Raw genomic sequence first — 15,971 nt, forward strand, 5'->3', positions numbered from 1 at the left:
AAATATCTGGTAGGCCCATTTGGTCTAAAATGCAGTTTAAATCAAGTGTTTCTTTGCTGATTTTCTGTCTAGATGATCTGTCCAATTCTGAGAGTGTGATAATCAAGTCCTCAGCCAGTCTAATAGTATTTGCTTTATTTATCTAGGTGCTCTGGTATTGAGTACATATATATTTATAGTTGTTTTATCTTCTTGCTGAGTTGATCCCTTTATCATTATATGATGGCCCTCTTTGTCTCTTTTTACAGTTTTTGACTTAAAGTCTGTTTTATCTATCATAAATGTAGCTACTCCTCCTCACTTTTGGTTTCCAATGCATGGAATATCTTTTTCCATCCCTTTGCTTTCAGTCTATATGTGTCTTTAAAAAAAAAAAAGAGATGGAGTCTTACCATGTTGTCCTTGCTGGCCTTGAATTCTGTGCTCAAGATATCCTTCTGCCTCAGCCTCGTTAGTAGCAGGGACTACAGGTGCATGCCATTGTTCCCAGCCATCTATATGTGTCTTTACAGGTGAAGTTAGTTTCTTGTAGGCAGTGTATTGTTAGGTCATGATTTTTCAAATCGATTCAGCCCAACTGTATCTTTTAAGTGGGGAATTTAATCCATTTAAATTCAAAATGATTATTGATATGCGAGGAATTGCTTCTGTTATTTTGTTAATTGCTTTCCGGTTGTTTTGTGTGTGCTTTATTCTTTTCTTTCTGTCTTATCGTTGCAGTTTGGTGGTTTTCTGTAGTAAGTAGGTAGTAGCTCCCTCTTGGTGTTAGGTCTGACATGGCCTATAAGCAGCTTTAGTAGCACTGTGTTCCAGTTGCAGGTGCTTGGAGTGGCTGTGGGACCAGGGTCCTAGGCTCATAGGCTTATGAACCTATTGTTGCACCTGGATCTTGGGGTACAGATTTGCTCTTTGGTGGGGTTGGATGTCTTTTCTCTTTCTCCTTTGCATGTCTGTTCTACCAGTGAGTTTTTATACTTTTGGATGTTTTCGTGAAAGTAACTATTGTCTTTTTTGCTTGCCAGATGTAGGACTCCTTTGAGCATTTCTTGTAAGCCTGGCCTAGCGGTGATGAATTTCCTTCAGTTTTTGTTTCTCTGGGAAAGACTTGATTTTTCTCTCATGTCTGAAGGATAGCTTTGCTGGGTATAGTGTTCTTTGGCTGTTGGAGTAGTTTTAGCACTTTCAATATATCATCCCATTCTTTGCTGGCCTGTAAAGTTTCTGCAGAGAAATCTGCTGTTAGTCTAACGATGATTCCCTTATATGTGACTTGATGCTTTTGCTGTTTTTCAGATTCCATCTTTGGTCTTTGACCTTTGACAGTTTATAATGTGCCTCAAGGAGGACCTTTTTGGGTTGAATGTATTTGGGATTCTTTGAGGTTCTCATATCTGGATGTCCATAGACTTGGGAAGTTTTTGGCTATTATTTCATTAAATAGGTTTTCTATGCCTTTCTTCTTGTCTTCCCCATCTGGATTCCTATAACACAAATATTTGTTCACTCAGTGGTGTCCCATAAGTCTTGTAGGTTTTTTTCGCCTCTTTTTCATTATTTCTTTTTTTCCCTCTGACTGGGTAATTTCAAATGACTGATCTAAAAATTCAGAGATTTCTTTCTTCAATTTTATCAAATCTGCTATTGAATCTCTGTATTGTATTTTTTATTTTGTTCATGGAATTCTTTAGCTGTAGGATTTCTGTTTGGTTCTTTTTTATGATTTTTATCTGTGTTGAATTTTTGTTCATATTGTGAATGGTTTTTCTGATTTTGTTGAATTGTCTATATATATTTTCTTGTCTCTCATTGAGTTTCCTTAAGATCTTTATTTTGAATTCTTTTTCAGAAATTAGTTTATTTTCATTGGGTTATTTTTATGAGGAAGTTATGTTCCTTTGGTGATGTTAGATTTCTTTGCTTTTTTATGTTTCTTATGTCCCTGCATGGATGTCTCTGCATCTGGTGGAACAGTTACTTCTTCCATACTTTCTGGAGTGGCTTTCATATTGAATAACTTTTATAACTTTTACCTGCAGTTGGGCTTTAATGTTCTAGTTGGGAGAGTGTGGTTACTCTGTTGCCAGATAGATGCAGTGGTATATAGTCTTCATTCAGTTTCTTCAGCTGTGTTCACCATCAGCAATAACTCTGGGCACTTCAGTGGCCTACACTGTAGAAGTTTGTGGCAGTGGCAGCAGCATAGGCTGTGAATGTCCTTGATGTCAAGGGCTTCTGGGATCCACCTGTTCTTGTTTTCATTACAATGGGGAGACTTAACTGAGTAGATCCCTCTTGGTGTTAGGTCTGACGTGGCCTGTAAGCAAGCAGCTTTAGTAGCACTGTGTTCCGGTTGCAGGTGCTTGGAGTGGTTGTGGGACCAGGGTCCTAGGCTCATAGGCTTATGAACCTATTGTTGCACTTGGATCTTGGGGTACAGATTTGCTCTTTGGTGGGGTTGGATGTAGGTTGCCCACAGAGCCAGGACCTGTAACTTTTAGGCACCACCTAGTAGCTGGGGCCCAGGGAGTCAGGTCGTAGCTGAGATTCTACCCCTGAAGGGCAGGGCACAGCACTGACCTGACTCCAGGGAAAAATAGTTGCTCTGGAGGTTTGATCCTGGGGAGCAGGGTGTGGCTGCAGTTCAGAGCTCAGTGGCAACTTAGGTCTCAGGGGATGAGGCATTGTGTAGTAGTGACTCTAGACACTGGGATGGTGGGACTCAGCAGCAGCAGATACACAGCTGTTGTTTGGACCCAGGGTAGGGCAGGGAACAGTACAACAGTGACTCCATTCCCCAGGTAAATGAATGTCTCAGCAGCTCAGACTCTAGGGGTCTAGTCTGGTCTAGGAAAGCAGAGTACTAGAGTTGTTTGGCTAGTAGGATGAGGTGTCTAAGCTTAGCCACTGCTCTGTTTCCCTGGGACATGAGGTACTCAGCCCTGGGGTGCACAGCTGCTCAGCTTGGCCAGGACACTATTTCCCCAGGGGTCAATGTGCTGCTTCAGTTCAGGTTTGGGCGGGATTGGGGGACAGTGGCATGACTGTTTCTGGCGGCCATTTCTCTGGGATGCAAGGTGCCACTTCAGCTTAGGTATTGGGGTGTGTGAGTACTCTGAATATGTAAGGCAGTTTCCTGCAATTCAGGATGCTACTTCAACCTAGGCACTGGGGACGCATGACTTCTTTGAGCCGCCGAGGTACTATTTTTCTGGGAGGCAGGGTACCACTTCAGCTCCAGCCTGATGGGGTGAGAGGAGAGGTGGGTGAAGTGGCTTCACTTCTTCTTGGTTCTATGAGGAAGGGTTTAACCACTGTTTGTAGCTTGGCCTGGGGATGTGAGGCCACCGGGCTGGGATGATTCAGCAGTGGCTTAGCCTCAGGGATAAAAGGGAGCCATGGCTACTTGCCGCTGGAGCAAAACACGTTTCAGCCATAGTTCCACTTGCGAGATGGTGTAGCCACATGGGCCACAGGGGTCAGGGCACAGTATTGGCTTCTTCTCTCAGGGGAACACAGCGGTGTAGACCCCAGACGGCTCCCTCAGCTGGTCTTTGTCCCTGTGGGGACTGCAGGGGTGAGGTCTGTAGGTGTCCAAGGTGTTAATGGGGGTTGGTTGTTGGGATCCTCTTGCTTGCCTCCTTGCTATAGAGAGAAGTTCTTCCTGGTTCCCAGCTGATCCCAGTTGGGAATGGGGTGGTGGAGGCCTGGCATTCCCTTCTGCTCTCTGTGTTGCCATTCTGAGTTCTATGCTCACCCTGGTTTCTGTTTCTCCTCTGATGCACTCCATTGCCCTTCTTCAGTTGTTTTTGTTAAAATATAGTTGTTTGTTCATTGTGCTGGCCATCTTTTTCCAAGTTTATTCTTTTGCATGTGATATACAGTAGTATCAGCACCATTTGTTGAAGACTATCCTTTCCGCATTCAATTGCCTTGACATCCTTGTTGAAAATCAGTTGACCATAAATATAAGGTTTACTTCTAGACTTTCAGTTCCATTTTATTTATCTATATATCTTCTCTGATGCCAGCACCACATAGTCTTGATTACTGTAGCTTTGTAGCAAAATTTGGAATCAGGACATTTGAGTCCTCCAACTTTGTTCCTCTTTTTCAAGATTGTTTTGGCTATTCTTGGTTCCTTGTATTTCCATGTGAATTTAAAGATCACTTTGTTAGTTTCTGCAGAAAAGCAGCTGGAATTCTGATAGGGATTGTGTTGAATCTGTAGATACATTCATGGGGAATGTACATCTTAATATTAAGTCTTCCAATCCATGAATAGAGGTATGTATTTCCATTTACGCAGAGCTTTAAAATCTTTCAGTGGTGTTTTGTAATTTTCAATGTGCAAGTTTCACACTTCTTATGCTAAATTTATTCCTAAGCATTTTATTCTTTTTGATGCTATTGTAAATGGAATTGTTTTCTTAAGTTCATTTTGGATTGTTTATTGCGAGTGTATGGAGAGCTTCAATAGATTTTTAAATATTGATCTTGTATCATACAACCTTGCTGACCTTGTTTATTAATGCTAATAATTTTTTTGTAGATTCCTTAGGATTTTCTATGTACTAGATTATGTCCTCTCCAAATAGTTTTACTACTTTTTTCCCCAATCTGGATGCCATTATTTCTTTTTCTTGCCTAATTGCTCTTGCTAGAATTTCTAGTATGATGAGTGTTAAAGTAGTGAGAATGGATATCCTTGTTTCTTTTTGGATCTTGGGAGAAAACTGTCAGTCTTTCATCATTAAGTTTGATGTTAGTTGTGGGTTTTAGCCTAATTTGCTAAGTGTTTAATCATGAAAGGGTATAGGCTTTTTGTCAAATGCTTTTCTGCAACTATTAGATGTATGTGTTTTTTTCCTTTAGTCTATTAATGTAATATATTACAGTATTCGTCAGCTCAGGCTGCCATAATAAAATACCATAGACTAGGTAGCTTAAATCAGCAGTCCTCAACCTTTTTGGCACCAGGGACTGGTTTCGTGGAAGACAATTTTTCCACAGATGGGGTGGAGGGGTGGTTTTGGGATTTAACTGTTCCACCTCAGATCATCAGGCATTAGATTCTCAAAAGGAGCATGCAACCTAGATCCCTTGCATGCACAGTTCACAATAGAGTTTACGCTCCTATGAGGATCTAATGCCTCCACTGATCTGACAGGAGGTGAAGCTCAGGTGGAAACGCTTGCTTGCCTGCCCCTCACCTGCTCTGTGGCCCAGTTCCTAGCAGGCCACAGACCAATACCTAACAGCCCTTCTCACTGTGTCCTCCTGTAGCAGAGGGAGATGGCGATTTCTCTTCCTATTTTATAAGGCCGCCAATCCTATTGAAGATGTCGCTACTGTTAGGACTTCATTTAACCTAAATTACCTCCTAAAAGCCCTGTCTCCAAATATTAGGGGTTAGAACCTTAACATGTGAATTTTGGGGGGATGTAGTTCAACCTATAGCAGTTAGATTGATTGGTTTTCAGATGTTAAACTTATTTTGCATCTGTGGGATAAATCCCACTTGGTCATGGTGTATAATCCTTTTTATATGTTGCTGGATTTGGTTTGCTATTAATAATATTTTGTTGAGAATGTTTGTAGCCTTGTATTTCAAGGCTTTGGAGAACTGTAAAAGCAGTGAAGTAATATGGGGCCCATATCTAGTGAAGTATTTAACAGAAACAATGGAAGCCAAAAGAAAGAAAACAACTGCCACCTAGAATTCTCTACTCAATACGTATATCTTTTAATAAGGAAGGTGAAATAAAACTATTTTCAGGAAATAAAAATTAAGGGAATTTGTCACCAGCAGACTCTCACTAAAGGAAAAACTAAAAAGGAGTTCTTCAGGCAGAAGGAAAATGATTCCCGATGGAAGCTCAGAGATACAGGAAGTAATGAAGAACAGTGGAAAGGTAAATATGTAGGCAATCAATCTAAGTGAATACTGTCTTGTGGGATGAACAACAATGGCATATAAATTGGGAGGGGAGTAAATGATGTTAATTTTTAAGGACTTTGCATTGTTTATAAAGAGAATAAAAGTAACAAGTAATTTTAGATGTTGACAGTTCAGGGTTGCTCATTGTAATCTCTTACCAAAATAGACTAGGAAAAGTCTGTAACTAACTACAGAGTTAACAGAAAGGGAAAAATTGGAATGATGAAACGTAGTCCACAAGAAGACAAGAAAGGAGAGGAAAAGGGATAATTGTATAGGCGAGAGTAACAGATTGAAAAAGTTAAATACAACTCTATCAATAATACATTAAGTGAAAATAGGTTTGATGCTTGAATTACAACTGTATTCAGTATTTTGTCAGAGGTCCTAGTCAAAGAAATAAGGAAAGAAAAATAAAAATGATAAAGATTGGATAAGAAGAAATGAAACTATTATTTATACACAACATGATGGTGGACATAAAAACTAAAAAGATATCTAGATAAACCATTAGAATCAATAAGTGATTTTAAAAGGTTGTTACACTAATGTAAAAAGAAAGTGTATTTTTATATACAGATACCATGCAGAAAATGAGATAAAAAATCATTTACAATAGCATCAAAGAACATCAAAATCTAGGGAATAAACATAAGAAAATGTAAAATCTTTAAACTAGAAACTATAAACCTTGAAAGAAATTTTCATGTTCATGGATTGAAGAATCAATATTGTAAACAAGTCAATTCTGCCTAGATTGTTATATTTATCCAATGTAATTTCAATCAAAATCTCAGAGAAGTATTTTTTTAATGAAAAGCCAATTCCAAAAATAAATGTGGGAAAGTAAAAGGCTCAGAAGAACTAGGATAATCTTAAGAACAAAGTGAAAAGATGTCCTCTATCAGATACTAAAACTTATGAAACTTTAGTCTTTAGTCTTTAAAATAGTGCAGTCTTGCTGCAGAGTTAGAAAGACCATGGAAAAAAACCAGGAATTCCAGAAACAGACACATTTATGGATGTCTGATTTGTGACAAAGGTGCTGCACAGCAGTGAGGACAGGACTTTCTTCAATAAATGATACTGGGTCAATTGAATATTCATACGGAGAGGAAAATGAAACTTTATTGCCGAATCACCCTGCATATAAAAATCAGTTAGAAGTAGAGTATAGATGTAAATGTTGTAGCCAAAATAGTAAAGCTTCTAGAAACAGGAGAAAATCTCTATGACTTTGATGGTAAAGAGAGATTTCTGGCCACAAAAAGCACTGACAAAGAAAAAAAGATAAAACTGGACTGCAATAAAGTTAAACAATGGAAGATGATTAAGAAAGTGAAAAGAAGCTGCAGAGAGGAAGATGGTACTCGAAACACATATAATTGAGCAAAGAACTGGTGTCCTGAATAACGAATTTCTACAAGTCCATAAGGAAGAGACAGAACATCCATTTGAAAAACAGAGAGACTTGAACAGACCCAACGTAAAAGAGGATATCCAGATGGCTAGTAAATATGAAAAGCTATTGCAAAAATTACAGATTAAGGCCACAGTGATATAACAATAAACATCCTTACAATAGCTAAAATTAAAGAGACTGACAATAGCAAGTGTTGATAAGGAGATAGGAATACTGCTGGTAGGGAATATAAATTTGTACAGCCACTTTGGAAGACTGGTCGGTAGGGAGTACTAAAGCTGAACATATGCAAATTTTATGACTCAGAAGTTTCACTCCTAATAATGCACTCAACAAAAATGCATGCACATTGGCACCAAAAGACACATACAAGAAGGTTCTTCATAGTATTATTAGTAATAGCCAAAAGCTAGAAACAACACAAATGTCCATCAAGAGTAGAATGAATAAGATATGGCATATTCATACAATGAAATATGCAGAAAAGAAAATGAACAGATTCAGCCAATATGGATGAATATCACATATATAATATTGAGTAAAATAAGCTGAATGCAATAGCATATATATTATATGACTCCATTTATATACGTTTCAGAAAATTTCAAAACTATAGTATTAAAAGTTAGGTAATAGTTACTTTTGGGGAAAAGGGAAGGGATTGGGATGGGGCATTACAGGGATTTCTGGATGCTTGTCAACTTTTTATGGATAGATGGTAAGGATGTGTCTACTTTGTGATAGTTGATTGAGCTGTATGCATATGATTTGTGTACTTTATGTTATACATCAATTCAAAAAATCTAAAGGAACTGATACCTTATAGGATGTAAATGAAGTTTTCTATTCACATTGCTTTTTTCTTTTTGCCTTGGCAGAGAGAGGACAAGGTTGGATTTTAGTATTTATTTTTGTAATTTCAACTTTTATTTTAGATTCGGGGGGACACATGTCCAGGCTTGTTACGTGGGTATGTTGTGTGATGCTGAGGTTTGGGGTACAAATGATCCCATCACCCAGGTAGTGAGCATAGTACCTGATAGGTAGTTTTTCGAGCCCTTTCCCCCTGCCCTGTCTCTCCTGACCCAGTGTCTCCCAGTGCCTTTTATTCCCATCTTTATGTCCACATGTACCTAATGTTTAGCTCCCACTTAAAAGTGAGAAGATGTGGTATTTGGTTTTCTGTTCCTGTGTAAATTTGCTTAGGATGATGGCCTCCAGCTGTATCCATGTTGCTGCAAATGACATGATCTCATTTTTTATGGCTGTGTAGTATTCCATGATGTATATGTACCACATATTCTTTATTCAGTAACGTTGAATTTTAACTGAATATTTATTTGTTTCCTTGTGCATTTGTCCCCTTTAATCACCAGGCAGTCTAACTCTGGTGATGGGTCCTGGACAGTGGAGAGTTTCGTAGCAGGATTTTGAAAGCATCATAATTTAGATTGTTCCTGGGGCTAGGAGCACTAGCATGGACCTCTGAAGTCAACATGGAAGAAAATAATTCCAAGAGTTGTAACAGTGGTCAGGAGCTAGCAACCTGATTTAAGTTCTTTAACACCTTTACCGTGATATTTTAAAATATCTTTTCTAAGTATTGTTAAATTAAAATGCACTATTAAATTATAAATAACATGTTAGAAATATGCCATTTGCTAGCATAATACAATGAAAGAGGATAAGCTTCAGAGTTAGATTCAAATCCTGGCCTTGCTGTTTGCTCATTATAAAACTTTGGGCGTTTACTCTAATTCTTTTTTTTTCTTTTCTTTTCTTTTTTTTTTTTTGAGACAGAGCCTCACTCTGTCACCCAGGTTGGAGTGCAGTGATGCAGTCTCGGCTTACTGCAACCTCCGCCTCCAGGGTTCAAGCAATTCTCCTGCCTCAGCCTCCCAAGTAGCTAGGACTACAGGCGCGCAGCACCACCATGCCTGGGTAATTTTTATTTTTTTATTTTTTAGTAGAGACAGGGTTTCACCTTGTTGGCCAGGCTGGTCTTAAACTCCTGACCTCAGGTGATCTGCCCACTGTAGCCTCCCAAAATGCTGGGATTACAGGCCTGAGCCACTGCACCCAGCCCAGTTTACTCTAATTTTTTGTGCCTTAGTCTTTTCGTGCTAAATGGGGACGATATTCTTACTCAGTGAAAAGTCAATGAAGATTACTGTGTAAATGGAATAGCACTGTGTTTCGTACATCATAGGTGCTCCATAGGTAGACATTTTCCCATTCTGCTTGCTACTCCACTAAATAATATTAGTAAAGAAAGAATCTTTCTAACTGTAGAGAGAGTTACAAGGCTGAAAAATTCCGTGTATTTATTTTAATTTTGTGTTTAAGTTGGGATTTTTAATTTCTGAAAGAAAATAAAGATGCCTTTTTTGTCAATCTTTGACCTCTTTTAATACAATAATCCAACCCTGTTCTCTCTCTTAACAGATTTTCATTTTAAAAAACATTTACTCATTGAAAAATATAAGAATTTATAAGAAAAATTGAAAAATTACCCATAACTGCACCACACTGATATCTGTACTAGTAAGGTTTGGTGTACACTAGTCCCCCCTTATCTGTGGTTGGTTTCAATTACAGCCAAATGTGGCTCGAAAATATTAAATGGAAAATTCCAGAAATAAATAGGCAAATAAATTGCATGTTATTCTGAGTAGCTTGATGAAATCCTTTGCTGTCACTCATTGTCCCACTCAGGACATGAATCATCCATTTGTCCAGCATATTCCTGCTGTCTGCCCATTAGTCACTCAGTAGCTGTCTTGGTTATTAGATCAACTGTTGGATATCACAGTGCTTGTGTTCAAGTAACCGTTATTTTACTTTTATTACAGTATATTGTTATAATTGTTTTATTTCATTATCAGTTATTGTCATTAATCCCTTACTGTGTGTAGTTTATAAATTAATCTTTATCATAGGTACGTAAGGAAAAACATATATAGGTTTGGTACTATCCACCGTTTCAGGCATCCACTGGGGGTCTTGGAACAAATTCCCTGCGGATAATAGGGGACTACTGTAATTTCTTCCATTTACTTGTCTGTATGTTTTTAAACTGTAGTTTGACATGAAACCATACGTGTGGTTTTTGCATTCCTCATTTTTTTCTAAATCCAGCGCCATAGACTGCTCGGCCACACCACACTCATTTTTTCTTAATATGTAACGTTTCCCCATGTTATTAAAAATTTTCTAAATCCAGCGCCTTAGACCACTTGGCCACACAACCACACTCATTTTTTTTTAATATGTAACGTTTCCCACGTTACTTAAAATTCTTTGTATTATTTTAGATAGCTGCATAGTATTACGTCTTAGAGCCTATTATAATTGAAGTCTTTTACTGTTACAAACTTAGGAGGTTTCCAGTTTTTTGTTATGCTATGATAATGGCATCTTTTTTGCATGAATCATTTACGTTTAAGACTATTTCCTTAGGCTGTACTTAGGGAAATCTCATTATTTTACCTAAGGGAAAGTAGTTTTATGGTTTTTAGATGCAAATTTCAGAATTGCTTTATAGAAAAGCTTTCAATTCATAATTTTACCAAGAGTATAGAAATGAATCCATTTTGTCGAACTCTCACTACTGAATACTGTCCATTTAAAAATATTCCATTTCTTTTTTCTTTATAGCATTTGTTCAGTGCTCAGCACAGGAGTTTGACCAGACAGAGTAGACGTCAAATATGTACCAGTAGTTTGATGGAACGTTTCTTACAGGATGTACTGCAGCACCACCCATATCATTGTCAAGAGAGCAGGTAAAGTAGTTGATTGGAATAATATTTATACGTAGTTATATGTTACAGTAGGTGTTTGTGTTCATGTCCCAATCAATACTTTAAGTGAATCTTTGAGTCTAGGAATATAAAGTAAAATTTTAGTAACTTTCATTTGCAATTTAAAATTTTTCTTAGCTGAAGTAAGAAATTTCACTACAGAAGATATGGACTACACTATGTTTTTTTCTAAATAAAAGTCTTAGGCTAATAATTATATATCATTAAGATGTTTTATAAGTATGTTATAGGATTAAGCAGGGGGAAAAGGAGGAAGAAATAGTTTTTTTTGTTTGTTTGTTTTTGAGATGGAGTTTCGCTCTTGTTGCCCAGGGTAGAGAGCAATGGCACGATCTCAGCTCACTGCAACCTCCACCACCCAGGTTCAAGCAATTCTCCTGCCTCAGCCTCCCAAGTAGCTGGGATTACAGGCATGTGCCACCACGCCTCGCTAATTTTTTGTATTTTTATTAGAGTTGAGGTTTCGCCATGTTGGTCAGGCTGGTCTCGAATTCCCGACCTCAGGTGATCCACCCGCCTTGGCCTCCCAAAGTGCTGAGATTACAGGCGTGAGCCACCGCACCTGGCAAAATGGTTTTTAAAAGGTTAGCAACAGAAAAACTGGTGACAATAGCAGAGTAAGGACAATCAAGTCAAAACTGAGTCAAATCCACGTTAATAGAACTCTTTGCTAATTCTGAGGAAAAGAGGTAGCAAAAAGAATTGGGTTTTTAAATAATCTGTCTGTATTTTGATAGCTTTTCTTGTATCCATTTGTTTTAGTTGTTTTTAATAAAAGTAATTATTTTGATAACATTTAAGAGTTAATGCCCTCTGTTAAAGAAAAACATTGGTAGAAAATCAGATTAAATATTATAGTATGTTTGTAGCTCCCGCTGTACGAGATAAGGTAAAAATAGATCATTAGCACATCTGTGCAGAATTAACTGAGATGTACACCAGTTAGGAGAAAAAGGGATAAATTTCTTTGCCTTGCAAATCACTAACATAGACCTTAGAAATGGCAAAAATATTTTAATGGGGAAAAGTTAGAGGAAAACAAGATGGTTTCTTAGCTGGTGAGAAGATAGAATTAGCCTATCCTGGGGTCAGTATAAATTTCCAGGTTTTTTTTTTTGTTTTTGTTTTTGTTTTTTTTTTGAGACGGAGTCTTGCTGTGTCACCCAGGCCGGACTGCAGTGACATGATCTCAACTCACTGCAACCCCCACCTCCCTGGTTCAAGCAATTCTCCCTGCCTTAGCCTCCCAAGTAGCTGGGATTACAGGCACCCATCACCACGCCTGGCTAATTTTTTTGTATATTTAGTAGAGACTGGGTTTTGCCATGTTGGCCAGGCTGGTCTTGAACTCCTGACCCCAGGTGATCTGCCCGCCTTGGCTTCCCAAAGTACTGGGATTACAGGAATGAGTCACCGTGCCCAGCTCCAATGTATAACTCTCATAAGCAGTGCTTCAGCAAACATGTTTTTACATGAATTTTTTTTTTTCTTTTTGTTTTGAGACAGAGTCTCGGTCTGTTGGCCAGGCTGTAGTGCTATGGCACAATCTTGGCTCACTGCAACCTCCATCTCCCGGGCTCAAGCAATTCTCCTGCCTCAGCCTCTCGAGTGGCTGGGATTACAGGCATATGCCACCATGCCTGGCTAATTTTTGTATTTTTAGTAGAGACAGGGTTTCACCATGTTGGCGAGGCTGGTCTCGAACTCCTGACCTCAGGTAATCTGCCTGCCTCGCCCTCCCAAAGTGCTGGGATTACAGGCGTGAGCCACCACGCCCGGCCACATGCAACTATTTCTATGGTATAGCTTGCTAGAATTTGAAGTTCTGGGTCAGAGTTTATGTACCTTAAAAATTTTTTATTTTTATTTTTTATCTTTCCTTTCTGGAATAATTTCAGGCTAACAAAAATGTTGTAAAACTGGTACAAGAAATTCTTGAATCACCTTCCCCTGGCTTTCTAAATATTAAATCCAAAATAACCACAGAGGGCCAGGTGTGGTGGCTCATGCCTGTAATCCCAGCACTTTGGGAGGCCAAGGTGGGCTGATGGCTTGAGGTCAGGAGTTCAAGACCAGCCTGGCCAACATGGTGAAACCCCTGTCTCTACTAAAAATACAAAAATTAGCTAGGCATGTTGGCACACACCCGTAGTCCCAGCTACTCGGGAGGCTGAGGCAGAAGAATTCCTTGAACTGCACTCCAGCCTGGGTGACAGAGCTAGACTCCTTCTTAAAAAAAGATTTTAAAAAACCACAGTACAATGATAAAAACTAGGAAACTACAAATGCAGTAGGAGGATCACTTGACTACAGGAGTTGGAGGCTGCAGTGTACTTTGACCTCCCCCCGGCCCGTGAATAGGTGCATCCAGCCTGGGCAACATAGTGAGGCCTGTCTTGGCCTCTAAAAAAAAAACAAGCCCCAAGCTGGGCGCAGTGGCTCACGCCTGTAATCCTACCACTTTGGGAGGCCGAGGCGGGCGGATCACCTGAGGTCGGGAGTTTGAGACCAGCCTGACCAACATGGAGAAACCCTGCCTTTACTAAAAATACAAAAAATTAGCCGGGCATGGTGGTGCATGCCTGTAATCCCAGCTACTCAGGAGGCTGAGGCAGGAGAATCGCTTGAACCCGGGAAGTGGAGGTTGTGGTGAGCTGAGATTGTGCCATTGCACTCCAGCCTGGGCAACAAGAGCGAAACTTGGTCTCAAAACAAACAAACAAACAAACCCAAAGCAAAAAACTCCCTGAACCCTGCTCAGAGGGAGCCAGTTTTAAAAACACAAAAACCAAAAACCAAGAAATTACATTGATACCATACTAACAGCTAGTCTATAGACCTTGTTTAAATTTTGTTGGTTGTCTTAACTCATGTCCATTTCTTGGACCAGGAACCAGTCCACAATCACACATTGCATTTCGTTGTTAACATCTCCTTAGTTTTCCTTTATCTTAAATAGTTCCTCAGTTTTTCTTTGTTTTTTAAGACCATGATACTTTATTTATAGAGTACTGGCCAGTTAATTTATAGGATAGCCTTCAATTTGTGTCTGCCTGATATTTTCTTATGATTAAACTTCGGTTATGCATTTTGGGCGTGAATATCTTAGAATCGATGTGCCCTTCTCAGTGTGTAGCATCAGGAGACACATAATGTTGCCGTATCATTTTGGGTGATGTTAGCTTGAGCCACTTGATTAAGGTACTACTGTCTGCCAAGTTACTCCACTGTGAAGTTACTGTTTTTCCTAATTAATAAGGATCGTATGGGGAAGAACTTTGAGACTATGTAAATACCTTGTTTCTTATCTTACTTTTGCCCACTTATTTTATGCAACCATTAATGATTCTTTGATCAAAATTCTACCATAAAGGAGATCTTTACTTGTTCTTTCACTTATTCAAGTATTTAATACTTATTTATATCATTATAGACTCATGGATATTTCCTTTATTCTATGGGTTTTAATTTGTTACTATTTATTATTTATTTTGTTGCTCAAATTGTGTATGGACATTTGAAGTCCTTGCTAGACACTTCCTAGAAGGCTATACCAATTTATACTCACACCAGCAGCATAAGAGAATGCTCATTTCCTGTCACTGTTGCTAACACTGGGATTATCAGCTTCTTTTTTCCCTCCCAACCTAATAGGCCAAAAATGTGTAGATATACATACTGATAATCCCATATTATCTATTTTCAGGTAGAACTTTTTTGTATACTGATTGGCCATATTTTATTCTATGATATGTTTGTTAATATACTTTGCCCATTTTTCTATGGAGTTATTTGTATATTTTGGCTTTGTAAGAAATATATGAGTATGAGTAATATCCTTTGTATTTTAAATGTGTTACAGATTTTTTTCAGAACCCAATTGTTTGTCTTTTAACTGTATATGTTATTCTTTATTATACAGAAATTAAAATTTTTGATTTAATCAGATGTAAGGAGAATTTTTCTTTATGGCTTCTTTTATGCCTTTTTCTTCATGCCTTTGTTTTTTCTTTTAAATATTTATAACCATCTTGGAGTTTGTTTTTATATGTGGTATGAGGCAGGACTTCTTGTATCTCTAATTATCCTTGCTGATATAAAATGTCACCACCTGTGTCATAACCCGAGTTCTTGTATTTGTGTATATGTGTGTATGTATATCTCATTTTGAGTACCATTTTGTTTCCTTGATTTAAAAAAAATCCCATGCCAATAGTACATTATTTTATTATATATGTATAAACTTTCTAACTTATAGGATTTATGATTTTAAAACATTTCCTTTCTGTTTCCCCCTTGTTTAGACATTGTAGATTTTTCTATTTTAGCTTTCCTGAAAATCAGTTCTTGCTTTATTTTTGTTTCATCTTCATTAATTTTTTCCTTTTCTTCGTATATTTCGTCTACGTTTTTATGGGGGCAATTTGATTGTTATTTTTTTCGTCTTAAATTGGGTGCCCAGTTGTATTTATGAATTCTTTTCTTAATGGAAGTATTTAAAAATATGACGTTTTTATTTTGGCCATATCTCATAGTTTTTATTTCTTTTAGATAATTTAAAAAATGTTTTTTTTTTTTTAGCTCAAGAGTTTTTCTTTTTAGCTCAAGAGTTTAGCTGTTTTTTGTTCGTTTGTAGGTCTCACTCTGTGGCCCAGGCTGGAGTGCAGGGTGTGATTATAGCTCACTGTAGTCTCAAAGTCCTGGGCTCAAGTGATCCTCCTGCTTCAGCCTCTCGAGTATCTGGGACTATAGGCATGTACCACCATGCCTGGCTTATTTTTTAAAT

At 38.1% G+C, this 15,971-nt stretch overlaps 1 protein-coding gene across 11 annotated transcripts in view; it reads left to right on the forward strand.

Annotated features, from left to right (window-relative positions):
- The window catches only part of ZDBF2 (zinc finger DBF-type containing 2), a 39,931-nt gene that overhangs the window by 11,689 nt on the left and 12,271 nt on the right, over nucleotides 1-15,971 (forward strand). For 8 of the 11 annotated variants that reach the window (XM_055380405.2, XM_055380404.2, XM_031008714.3 and 5 more), the window contains one exon: nucleotides 11,019-11,146. In XM_055380405.2, coding sequence (XP_055236380.1) covers nucleotides 11,019-11,146 — 128 coding nt within the window. Of the gene's footprint in view, nucleotides 1-5,806; nucleotides 5,913-11,018; nucleotides 11,147-15,971 lie in introns of all 11 variants that reach the window. The other 3 variants (XM_055380407.2, XM_063695132.1, XM_063695131.1) reach the window with 2 other exon arrangements.

This window comes from Gorilla gorilla, chromosome 11, assembly GCF_029281585.2.
Source record: "Gorilla gorilla gorilla isolate KB3781 chromosome 11, NHGRI_mGorGor1-v2.1_pri, whole genome shotgun sequence".
In the NCBI taxonomy this organism is placed as follows: Eukaryota; Metazoa; Chordata; class Mammalia; order Primates; family Hominidae; genus Gorilla; species Gorilla gorilla.